Source organism: Rhinopithecus roxellana, chromosome 10 (assembly GCF_007565055.1).
Source record: "Rhinopithecus roxellana isolate Shanxi Qingling chromosome 10, ASM756505v1, whole genome shotgun sequence".
Lineage (NCBI taxonomy): Eukaryota > Metazoa > Chordata > Mammalia > Primates > Cercopithecidae > Rhinopithecus > Rhinopithecus roxellana.
In genome coordinates, this window is record NC_044558.1 from 128,847,101 (window position 1) to 128,859,588 (window position 12,488).

Below are 12,488 nucleotides of genomic sequence, written 5' to 3' on the forward strand. Positions count from 1 at the left end.
GTCATTCCTTGGAGTATTGCAGGTTCAGTCCCAGACCATCACAGGAAATAAAATATCACAATAAAGTGAGCCACATGAATTTTTCAGTTTCCCAGTCCATACAAAAGTTAGATTTATAACGTACTACAGTCTATTAAATGTGCATTAGCATTATGTCTAAAAAATAATGCACATACCTTAATTTAAAGATGCTTTATTAATATGCTAGCAGTCATCTGAGCTCAGCAAATCATAATCTTTTTCTTGGTGGAAAGTTTTGCCTCAGTATTGGTGGCTGATGACTGATCAGGGTGGTGCTTGCTGAAGGTTTGGGTGGCTGTGGCAATTTCTTAAAATAACAAGGAAGTTTGCCCCATCAATTGACTCTTCCTCTCATGAAACATTTCTCTGTAGCATGTGAAGCTGTTTTATAGCATTTTGCCCAGAGTAGAAGTTCTTTCAAAAGTCAATTCTCTCAAACTCTGCTACTGCTTTGCCAACTAAGTGTATGTAATACTTTAAATCCTTTATCATTTCAACAAATACTCATAGCATCTTTACCAGAAGTAAACTCCATCTCAGATAACTACGTTCTTTGCTTGTCCATGAGACACAACTCCTTATCTTTTCAAATTTTACCGTGAGATTGCAGCAATGTAGTCTCATTTTCAGGATTCACTTCTAATTATAGTTCTTTTGTTATTTCTACCACATCTGCCTTTCTCCATTGAAATCTTGAACCCCTCAAAGTCATCCATGAAGACTGGAATAAACTTTTTCAAGCTCTTGTTAATGTTGATATTTTGACTTCCTCCCTTGAATCATGAATGTTGTTAATAATATCTAGAATGGTGAATTCTTTCCAGAAGGTTTTCAATTTACTTTTCCCAGGTCCATCAGATGTATCACCATCTGTGGCAGCTATAGCCTTATGAAATGCATTTCTTTAATAAGACTTGAAAGTAAGAATTACTCCTGGATCTGTGGGCCGCAGACTGGATATTGTATTAGCAGGCATGAAAACAACATTCATCTCTTTGTGCATCTCTGTCTGAGTTCTTGGGTGACCAAGTGCCTTGTCAATGAGTGTAATATTTTGAAAGGAATCTTTTTTTTTCTGAGCAGTAGGGTCTCAACAGTGGGCTTCAAATATTCAATTAACCATGTAAACAGATGTGCTGTGTATTACTTCATTCTCACAGTACTATAAAGAAATACCTGAGAGTGGTAATATTTATAAAGAAAAGAGGTTTAATTGGCTCATGGTCCCACGGGCTGTACAGGAAGCATGACTGGGGAGGCCTCAGGAAACTTTCAATCATGGGGAAAGGGGAATTAGGCACATCTTACATGGCCAGAGCAGGAGGAAGAGAGAGAAAGGGGCTGGTGCTGCACACCTTTAAACAACCAGATCTCATGAGAACTCTATCATGAAAACCATTAAGGATGGTGCTAAACTATTAGAAACTGTCCCCATGATCCAGTCACCTCCCACCAAACTGTACCTCCAACATTAGGGATTACAATTTGATAGGAGATTTGGGCGGAGAACCAGACCCAAACCATATCATGCTGTCATCCAGGCTTTGTTGTTCCATTTATAGAGGACAGGCAGGGTAGATGTAGTATAGTTCTTAAGGGCCCTAGAACTTTCACAATGGTAAATAGGCATTGGCTTCAACTTCAAGTCACCAGTTACGTTATCCCCTAACAGGAGAGTCTGCCTGTCCTTTGAAGCCAGGCATTGACTTCTCCATAGCTGTGAAGGTCCTGGATGGCATCTTTTTCCACTAGAAGGCTGTTTCATGTACACTGAAAATCTGTTGTTAAGTATAGCCACATAAATCAGTTATCAATTGTATTTTTTTGTTATAGAGATGCTTCTTTCCTTAAACCTCATGAACCAACCTCTCCTAGCTTCAACCTTTTCTTCGGCAGCTTCCTCAAGTCTCAGTCTTTACAGAATTGAAAACAGTTAGGGGCTTACTCTGAGTTAGGCTTTGAGCTAAGGGAATGTTGTGGCTAGTTTAATCTCTGCACACCACTAAAACTTTCTCCGTATCAGCAAGAAGACTGTTTCACTTTCTCCTCATTCATGTGTTCACTGGGTTACCACTTTAGATTTACTTCAAGAATGTTTCCTTTGCATTCACAATTTGGCCAACTGTTCAGTGCAAGAGGCCTGGCTTTCCACGTGCCTTCCTCAATAAACCTAATAATCATTGCTAGCTTTTGATTTAAAGTGAGAGATGTGTGATCCTTCCTTTCACTTGAACGCTTAGAGGCCACTACAGAGTAACTGATTGCCCTGATTTCAATATTATTGTGTCTCGGGGAATAAGGAGGCCCAAGGAGAGTGAGAGACATAGGACAACAGTTGGTTGATGGAGCAGTCAGAACACAGAACATTTATCGATTAAGGTCACTGTGTTAGATGGGTGTGGTTCATGACACCCCAAGACAGTTACAATAGTACATCAAAGATTACTAATCACAGATCACCATAGAAGATCCAATAATGATGACAACTGAAATACTGCAAGAATTACCAAAATGTGACAGAGACACAAAATGAGCACATGCTATTGGAAAAATGGCACCAATAAGACTTGCTTGATGTGGGGTTGTCACAAACCTTCAATTTGTAAAAAACACACTATCTGTAAAACAATAGTGAAGTGCAGTAAAATATTGTGCCTGCAGTTTTCTGGCACACAACTCCTAAACTTTTTGGCATCTCCGAAGTGTTGTGTCCTTTTGTATGCTAACGAGTTGACTGGTTAACCCCTAGGTAGCTTCAGAATGGGGACTGGTCACAGGAAAGACCAAGGCATGATTAGAGAATTTAGACTTTTCAACCCCCAGGAAAGGAAAGGGGTTGAAGGTTAAGCCAATCACTAGCAGCCAATGATTTAATCAGTCACCTACATAACACAGTTTCCATGAAAACTCAAAAGGACTGGGTTTGGAGAGCTTCTGGATAGCCGAACATGTGGAAGTTGCTAGAGGGTGGTCTATCTGGAGAGGGCATAGAAGCTCCATGCCCCTTCTTATGTGCTTCGCCCTATGTATTTCTTCATCTGTTTCCTCGTGACATCCTTGATAATAAACCAGTAAATGTAAGTAAAGTGTTTCCCCAAATTCTGTGAGATGTTCTAATAAATTAATTAAACTTAAGAAAGGGGCTCATGGGAGCCCCTTGATTTGTAGTTGGTTAGTCAGACGAACTGGTAAAACACCCAGGACTTGCAATTGGTATTGGAAGTAGAAGACAGTCTTGTGAGATTGATCCCTCAACATGTGGGACCTGATGCTATCTCCAGGTAGATAATAACATCAGAACTGAATTGAATTAGAGGACAGCCAGATGGTGTCCTGTGCAGAATAATTGTTTGCTTAGTGTGTAGAAAACACCCCACACATTTGGTCGCAGAAGTATTCTGTGTTGTGAGAGTATAGTAGGAGAAACTGAGTTTGTGTTTTCCTATATCCTCAGATCAGGGATAGAGCTCTCTATACCCAGACTGCAGTGAATACACCTGCCCTATTTTAAATTAATCTTTTCTCAAAGGTCATTTCAGATGCATGCAGTAAACTTATAAAAGTTATTAGATTGATTAGAAATATACACTTAATATCCTAATTGGATGAGGAGATGATTTGCTTTTCCTCGTTTTGTTAGATATTTTGATTTTGTAATAGTTGTTAAAAGGCTGTGGAAACTAAATGTTGTAAGAAGCATGTATGCAGTCCTTCGTTACTGTGTGTGATTTCTTTAGAGCATTGGTTTTTGGTTTTCAGTAGGTGGGAGGGGGGCTGGCTGCATGGTGTGTCTAATTTTTGTAATGGAAATTATACAAAGTCCCTTCTTTCTGCACCTTCGGATCCCAATATTAATTATATTTTTAACCTGAGAACTTCAACAGTTTAATTCAGTAAGCATTTATTTAGTACTTACTACCTACTTGGGACTTTATTAATGTTCGGGCATATAACAATAAGTCAAGACAGATCTGACCTGAATAAATTTTTATAGTCCATAACTGTTTTTTTTTTTGTTTTTTTTTTTTTTTTGAGACAGAGTCTTGCTCTGTGGGCCAGGCTGGAGTGCTGTGGTATGATCTCGGCTCACTGCAACCTCTGCCTCCTGGATTCAAGCGATTCTCCTGCCTCAGCCTCCCAAGTAGCTGGGACTACAGGCACACGCCACTAGGCCTGGCTAATTTTTTAATTTTAGTAGAGACAGGGTTTCACCATATTGGTCAGGCTGGTCTCAAACTCCTGACCTCAGGTGATCCACCCACCTTGGCCTCCCAGAGTGCTGGGATTACAGGCATGAGCCACTGTGCCCAGCAACTACTGTAATTTTTAAAAAAATATACTTGTAATCATCAATGAGGCCTAGACTAAAAAACATTCCCTCGATGCTGTCTGCTAATGCAGATACCAAATCTCTTAAGTTACTGAATGAATTTTCATTCACTCCCTTCATGTGCATAAAGAGACTTATTTTAGGGCACTCAATGTGTTTTCATTTGTATTATAAGAATTATGTTTTCTATATGTTTCTACAAGTATAAGTTTTTTCTTCATCATTAGTCACCCAGGTCATTCTTTCTGGAAGTATTATGCTAACCAGTGTTTTCTTAATTTTAGTTTTCTCATAAGATTCACCTTGAAACTATGTGTGAAGTAAAGAAAATCTACCTTCAGGATGAGTTTAGAATTTTGAAGAAAAAGTCCTTCACTTTTCCAAGAGACCCTAAGTCAGTTACAACTGACACAGGCAAGTAATGAAATAAGAAGAAATATATATAACCACTTAATTAAAAGGAAAACAATTTAATCCTGCTGTGTTGTATTAAACATAACTTCTTGTTTCCATATAAAATTTAAACATGAAAAGTAAAGACCATAATGTAATAACATTCACTTCATTTCACTATCCGTTTTCTAGTAAATTAAACTGTGTAGGGTATTACATCTTACATAGAGCTCATAGTGTTTTGATCAACAATCAGAATATATTGTAAATCAAAATAAAACAAAAACCTGCAGCTCTTAAAGGTGACATGATTTCACCCAAATTGGATTGAAAATGTATATTTTGGGGACTAAGATGCAGCTTTCCTAACTCCAATTCCACAATTCCTCTGAGAATTGCCACGATTTGAAGAAATACACTCAGTGAACTAGCATATGAAATATTCTGCTGTTCTGAATTCTTTGAATTTTTCCATAGGAAAGGGGAATTTGAATATGAATAGTGAGGGAAAACACCTAGTTGAACTAAACACGAAGTGGAGTGTAAAGTATTACGAAAGATTTTTAGAGAAGTAATTTAAATTTACTTTGTCAAAATGTATGTGTCCAAATTTGAAGGAAAAACATTTGAAATGCCATGGTTTTAAAATTATACCCAAATGAAATGATGTTAATTGCATTAAAATTGCTTTAGCAAATATGCCTCATAATAATTACTAAGGAGCGTGTTACAAAGTCATCTCTTGCCTTCCTTTTTCTTTCTTTCTTTGTTTCTAGTCATTGTAGTCACATGCACTGCTGTGGTGGTGGTTCCATTTGCAGATAAAGTCTGTTTTTCTTTTTTTTCTTAAAGAGATGTGGCCTGTCTATGTGGAATTGACCAATGAAAAGATATATGGCTGTGATTTCATTGTCAGTGCTACAGGAGTTACACCAAATGTAGAACCTTTTCTCCATGGTAACAGTGTAAGGTGAAACTTTTTTGTCCAGCTGTGAATATATCTGAAATATTTTTGTGAAGATCTTTAGTTCTCAAACATGAATAATAATTATTTTAGTATACAACTGTAACTTGATGTGGTTGAAAACAGTTTGGTTAAAACATTGTCTTGATTTACAGTATTTCTTACTGCTTAAAATCCTTACATAGTTACATCCTGGCATAAGCGTCATCAGTAATGGTTTATAATGTACAATTTGTTTATCTAAATGTTGGTAAGAGACCGACGCCTCCTGTGACTTCTCAGAAGTGATTCTTTTAGAGAAACCATCTTGTATTTTTTGCTTTTCAACACTTGAAACTTACAAAAAAAAAAAAAAAGAATATTCTTATAGTTATGGGTAGGGTAGCCAGATAGATGGTTATTGGATACTTTTCATGTTGAAATTCTAAGAATTTTATGGATCAATCTTAGTTGGAATTTGATCCATGGAAATTCGGCTGACGTGTCTGAACTTTGTGGCTATTTTTCATTTTCTCATTAAAGATGAGCATGCCGAAGTGTAACAATTTAATTTGTTTTTACTTTAGAATGGAAAAAATCCTGTTTTATTTATTTTTTTTTACCACTTACGCTTATGGGGAACATTGTTTAGTTTGATCTAGGAGAAGATGGTGGCCTGAAAGTGGATGATCATATGCACACATCCCTTCCCGATGTCTATGCTGCCGGTGACATCTGTACTACATCCTGGCAGCTGAGCCCAGTCTGGCAGCAGGTAAGCTAGCATATGTGATCATGTTTTTATCAGAGATTCTGTCTGAAAATAAAGTGGTTGTTACCAACAAATCCAACTTCTAGTTTTCCAACTTTGCTGCTTAAGTGGAAAGCTAGCACAGAGTTGTTATATATACTTAAAAAAAAAAAAAAAAAAACTAGAATATTTCCCTGTTTGGTAAGTTATTATAATGGTAGACTGGGCTATCTTTTACTTTAAAGGAAATTATGGGCTATTACTTTGTTTTTCATTCTTACATGCTTGTCAGCACTATCCAGGAGAACTTTTTGTGATGATGGAAATGTTTAATTCTGCACCATCCAGTCAAGTAGCCAGCAGTATGTGACATGAGCACTTGAAATGTGGTTAATGTGACTGAGGACCTGAATTTTTATTTTTACTTACTTTTCATTAACTTTAAATAGCTATATGTGGCTAGTGGCTACCATGTTGGACAGCACAACTTTAGATTAAAAAAACGACTCAGATTGCAAATTATATAGATAAAGCATTCTATTCCTGGATGATCCTATTCTGTCCCTGTGGTAATTATTACTACAAAATGTTCCTGGCCGGGAGCGGTGGCTCACGCCTATAATCCCAACACTTTGGAAGGTCGAGGCAAGTGGATCATCTGAGGTCAGGAGTTTGAGACCAGCCTGAACAACATGATAAAATCCTGTCTCTACTAAAAATACAAAAAAATTAGCTGGGCACGGTGGCATGCGCCTGTAATCCCAGCTACTCAGGAGGCTGAAGCAGGAGAATCACTTGAAGCTGGGAGGTGGAAGTTGCAGTGAGCTGAGATCACGCCACTGCATCCGAGCCTGGGTAACAAGAGCAAAACTCCGTCTCAAAAAAAAAAAAAAAAAAGAAGTTCCTGTCGTAAACACCTTTCCTGAGCCTTAACAAGTCCCAACTAGATCTAGACTTTTTCGAACCCTCACAGCTTTACCTACCTTCTAACGGTGGAACAAAAATACTAGAAGAAGATAAAGACAGTGACCAGAGGTGTGCAGAGGGATAGAGACCTAGGTAGATGTTTGAGATAAAGGAACCCTGCAACATTTATCTTTGTTAAAGACCAGCTCCACAATTAGGGACTTGATTCATTCAGATTAACTATGCAGTGTGAAGTAGTAGAAGAGCTAAAAGTATTTCAAGAGGCAGCACCATCATTTTGTGTTCTTGCAGACAGTAGAGACATCAGTCATAGAGTAGTTGCAGTCTTTTTGTTTCTAACCTGCCTCATTCTATGTCATTTCTGTGGCAAGACTATCACAAATTCTTAGAGTTGGAGTTTGTGGGTTTTTTTTTTTTTTTTAACATTTTTAATTCTCCGGGGTAAATTATATCTTAATGTGTTATAATCTGAAAGAGGGAAAAAAAATCCAAAACCAAACAGATGTCCCTTGTTTTGAGTGCACCTTATAGACCCCATAAGGATACTAATTAGTTTATGCAGTTCAAGATGCAAATTTTCAGGCCACTTCTATTAGCTGTTCTCTAGTTCCAGCTGTGCTCAGTTTTTTCTGACCCCCAGCCATAAACTGCCTTTCACTTTATCAAATCTATACCTTGTTTACAGAGGAGATTGAAAAAAAAAATCTGTATCACGTCTGCTAGAAAGACTTAAAGCTCATGTCTATGATTATGATATTATTTCTGCAAACAAAAGATAGCATTAAGTACATATGCACATACAGGGAGGTAGAAGGAAACCAAGTGCTTATTATAGGCCAATCTATTTAATTCTCTCAGTTGTTACAGAGTAGGTAGTGTTATGTTTATGTTTCAGGTAAATGAACGGAGGCTCAAGAAAAGTTAAATATATGTGTAGATCTGGTGATATTAAAATCCACCGTGACTTCCAAGGTCAGTGTTCTTTTATACCAGGGAGTCTCAAAACTTTGTAGAAATAAAATAAAAGTACAATAGAGGATAAATTAATACTGTCATACAAAACAATTTAAATGACTTCCCAGAATCAGTTGCTGAAATATTTATGTTATCCTGGGGTGAGGCACCAACAGTCTGTCTGACCACTGAGGTCAATAGCACGGCAAACCTTAACTAGCGCATAAAAGTGAAGGTTGCTGGAAAACAGAACAAATTCTTCAGTGATAATTTGACATCTCTATTAATGGTGATGACAAATTTTTGAAGAAGGGACTGGTTAATTAAAACATTTTTCTCACCTGGTATAGCTTAATATAGTTTCATTATATTTAATAGAAATGTTACTAAAACAGGCATGATTGGTACTATCTTTTAATTTTAGAGGCAGTAATTTAGATAGAATTAACAAATACCAAAAATCAGTTTGATTGGTTGTCCATTGGTGACTGCTTCTGTGGCAAAGATGACAGAAAGACTGTCCAACATTGAACTCCTTTAAGTGAATTTACGAGGTTAAGATAACATTTTTCAAATAATGATCATGAAAAATGACATTGTGTAACATTTTTTCATTATTTCAGATGAGGCTGTGGACCCAGGCTAGACAGATGGGATGGTATGCAGCAAAGTGCATGGCTGCAGCGAGTTCAGGGGACTCCATTGACATGGATTTCAGCTTTGAACTGTTTGCTCATGTGACAAAATTTTTTAACTATAAGGTAAGATAGTTAAGCATATTAACGCCTTCTCTGCTTGTTAGTCTTATGACTATGATAGATCATCTGATTTTCTTGCTTGAATAAAAATGTACATAGTTTTAATCATCTTACAAAAAAAATGACATTTTTCATTTCTTACAAACCAATACCTGGCATTATTGCTAGTCTTAATCCCTAATCATCTGATAATTATTATCCACCTTACCACTATTCTATTTTAGTTAAGAGGGGAAAAAATTTCTCTCCAGATCTGTTCCCCGTTGGTGCATTTTTAACTTTTACTTGTGATTCATCCTTTGTGAAGGGAACTAACAGCTATTGTACTCAAAAATAAACCAAGTGCCTTCCTGTATGTGTTATCTTACTCAGTCCTCTTTACATCACTCTGACAAAGGTTGTTTTGGGTTTTTTTTCCCCCCTAATTTACAGAGAAGGAGAAACATACTCAAAAGGCCCAGGGAAATTAAGTCACTTGTCCATGAAAGCTCTAATTCAGTTCCTTGCCAAATCTTTAAACCACGACCCCACATCGTTTAATGTATCCACATCCTACATATTTATATATTCACTATATAGTTTTAATGTTCATATAGATTGGTAGAATCACCTACCTATATTCACTAGATATTTTTAGTGTTAAAATACTAATTAACATTAATTACTAATATTAACATTAATTACTAATAAATAACCAAATATTAATATTTCACTACATTCATTCACTAGAATTTTTTAGTGTCAGTGTAGATTGTGTGGCGGTATCATCTGTAGAATTAATGTATGCTATTCAAACATTTTCTTTGGGACTCTCCCCAATAACATTTTTAGTTATAGAATTTTGTGGCATCATTTTTCTGCTGGCTATTCCAACATGACACAAAATAACTACCCATTACATTTTCTTTTTGATACTCATGACAATAACCTTTTTATCTCTATACATAGGTTGTACTGCTGGGAAAATACAATGCACAGGGCTTAGGTTCAGATCATGAATTAATGCTGAGATGTACCAAAGGACAAGAATACGTCAAAGTCGTCATGCAAAATGGACGAATGATGGGAGCTGTCTTAATTGGTGAAACTGATTTAGAAGAAACATTTGAAAACCTAATCTTAAACCAAATGGATCTTTCATCATATGGAGAAGATCTGCTAGATCCAAATATTGATATAGAAGATTATTTTGACTGAAAATGGAATTTCTTTAAGAATCATATAAAGTTCCAGATGACACCAGAAGAATCACAAGTCAATAAAATGAATGACTGCATTGAGTTAATGATGACCACACTGAAAATTACTGAAGTGATAATGGTATTAGTGGAAAAGTATAAAAACATAAATTCCAAGTTTGAAATCAGTTCAAATAGTTTATTTATAATCTTTCCAATACAGCACTGACTGCTTAGATAAAAATCTTAAGTTATTTATTTCTGTGTTCTAAACATAAATATGTTTACTTGTGATTTAGCTTTGAAGCAAATTTAGCTAAGTTATCTACTTAGCCAAATGTACTCCAGTAGACTAGAACCATTCTTTGTGAAATGTCAAAATATGACTGTGGTTTCAGGAACTTTAAAATTGGTTTTATTTTACTTTAAATAGAGATGTAGCAGTATCTCGTCTGCTAATATTTATATTGATGACTTACTCCTTTTTTGTTTGAATTGTACTTCTGGTTTTATAACCTGAAATCATCTTGTCCAACTCTAGCCCACAGGCCTAATGCAGCCCAGGACAGCTTTGAATGCAGCCCAACACAAATTTGTAAACTTTCTTAAAACATGAGATTTTCTTGCAATTTTTTTTTTTAAGCTCATCAGCTATCGTCAGTGTTAGCGTATTTTATGTGCGGCCCAAGACAATTCTTCTTCAGTATGGCTCAGGGAAGCCAAAAGATTGGACATCCCTGATCTACATATTTAACTTAAAGTATCACTCAGTGAGCCTGTCAGTATAATACTGCTTTCAAAAAGATAGTTATGTCAAAAGAAAAAATATAGCTAAGTATATAAAGGCATAAAAAACTTAAGACAATTATATGAACTTATTCTCAAATATTTTACATATAAAGTGTTTTACATAAAAATTTTTCCCTTGTATTATACTGGAAAATTATATAATTCATGATCTCTAATTTTCAAACGTTCTCAAAAGTTTAGATCTTCAGAGATAAGCTCTGAAAATATAGATCCATACATATAAAATATCAGTGAAATTGCTTTAAAAATTAAACTTTTGTCTAACTACAAAAATAATGGCATATACATGCATAAACCATCTTTAATTAGAAAATTTAGTAACATTCATTTCAGGCATCATCAATTTTTCTTTTCTTAGCTCCTGTATTCTTAGAACCCGATTGCTGAAGCATGTTTGCAGCCTTCTTCTGGAAGTTGCCTGAATTTTTTTCCTCCATCTTTTTATCACCTTGTTCAGAATGACAAGTTTGAGATGATTCAGCCTACGAAAACAATAACAAAGCAAGCACTTTGGTAAAAATTCAGCCATTCAGTTTTCTCATGAGATTAAAGATTTCAAAATATTCTTTCTGTATCAGTTGGCTTTTTAAGTATACAGGGATCTAGTTTTTTTTTAATCTGCAAATGTCTATTCAAATATGAGCTCTATTTTGCATAAAAGGGGCTACATTGTGAGAGAAGTTCTAAAGACCTCAAATGTCCTGAGACACAATGGCACCTGACATGCTTTTGCAGACTTGATAGTATTTGGTTTATAACAGTGGTTTTTAACCGCTGGAAGAGCAGAAACAGACTTCTAAACTATTAGTAATCACAACCAAATAAAAGCAGGTAGCATAACAAAATTAGATATTCAAATGGAGTCCTCCCATTCCAAGAGATTGGAAACCCCTAGTTTATGTTAAAAGGCCAGTCTAAATTCTTTCACTTATATCTTTACAGAAAACTATGTTTTCTCTCTTCCATACCCAGAAATCTAATCAGAAAACCAGAAATCTAATCAGAAAACTGGACCTAGGGAATATGACAGAAAAGCATCCCATAGGCTTTAATATACTTTTAAAATAAATATAATATACTTTAAATATATAAAACTGAAAATTAATAGCCAGTTACCCTGAAAGAGTTCTGCGTGGACTTTGTCACTTGCATAGTAATAGCATGTGCGTCATTGTTCAGAAGATTAGCTTTAGGTCCTATTTTCAAATATGAAATGGTAGCATAAGCTGTAAAACTGTAGTCTTCTCTGCATAAAATAAAGGCCAACAATAAGAAAGTTTTTGAAGGAATCACAGAAAACAAATTTATAAAAGAACTGCAATAATTTTTAACACATTGGCTTGAAATAATAAAACAAGAATGCAAATAAAGCCTTTAAAGAAAATATTTTTGTTAAATTTTTTGATTTATAGTGATTAAAGTT

General features: G+C 35.6%; 2 protein-coding genes across 3 annotated transcripts in view; one reads left to right on the forward strand and one right to left on the reverse strand.

The window, feature by feature from the left end:
• The window catches only part of PYROXD1 (pyridine nucleotide-disulphide oxidoreductase domain 1), a 35,939-nt gene extending 23,490 nt beyond the window's left edge, over positions 1–12,449 (forward strand). The window contains exons 8-12 of one of the 2 annotated variants that reach the window (XM_010361366.2): positions 4,636–4,765; positions 5,597–5,709; positions 6,340–6,462; positions 8,943–9,080; positions 10,026–12,449. In XM_010361366.2, the coding sequence (XP_010359668.1) occupies positions 4,636–4,765; positions 5,597–5,709; positions 6,340–6,462; positions 8,943–9,080; positions 10,026–10,274 (753 nt within the window). In that variant the 3' untranslated portion in view covers positions 10,275–12,449. The remainder of the gene's footprint in view (positions 1–4,635; positions 4,766–5,596; positions 5,710–6,339; positions 6,463–8,942; positions 9,081–10,025) is intronic. The other variant, XM_030938965.1, reaches the window with a different exon arrangement.
• Positions 10,431–12,488, reverse strand: part of RECQL (RecQ like helicase) — a 33,472-nt gene continuing 31,414 nt past the window's right edge. Inside the window, exons 14-15 of the mRNA XM_010361365.2 lie at positions 12,182–12,311; positions 10,431–11,547 (exon numbers count right to left, since the gene is read on the reverse strand). Of these exons, the coding sequence (XP_010359667.1) occupies positions 11,395–11,547; positions 12,182–12,311 (283 nt within the window). The 3' untranslated portion in view covers positions 10,431–11,394. The remainder of the gene's footprint in view (positions 11,548–12,181; positions 12,312–12,488) is intronic.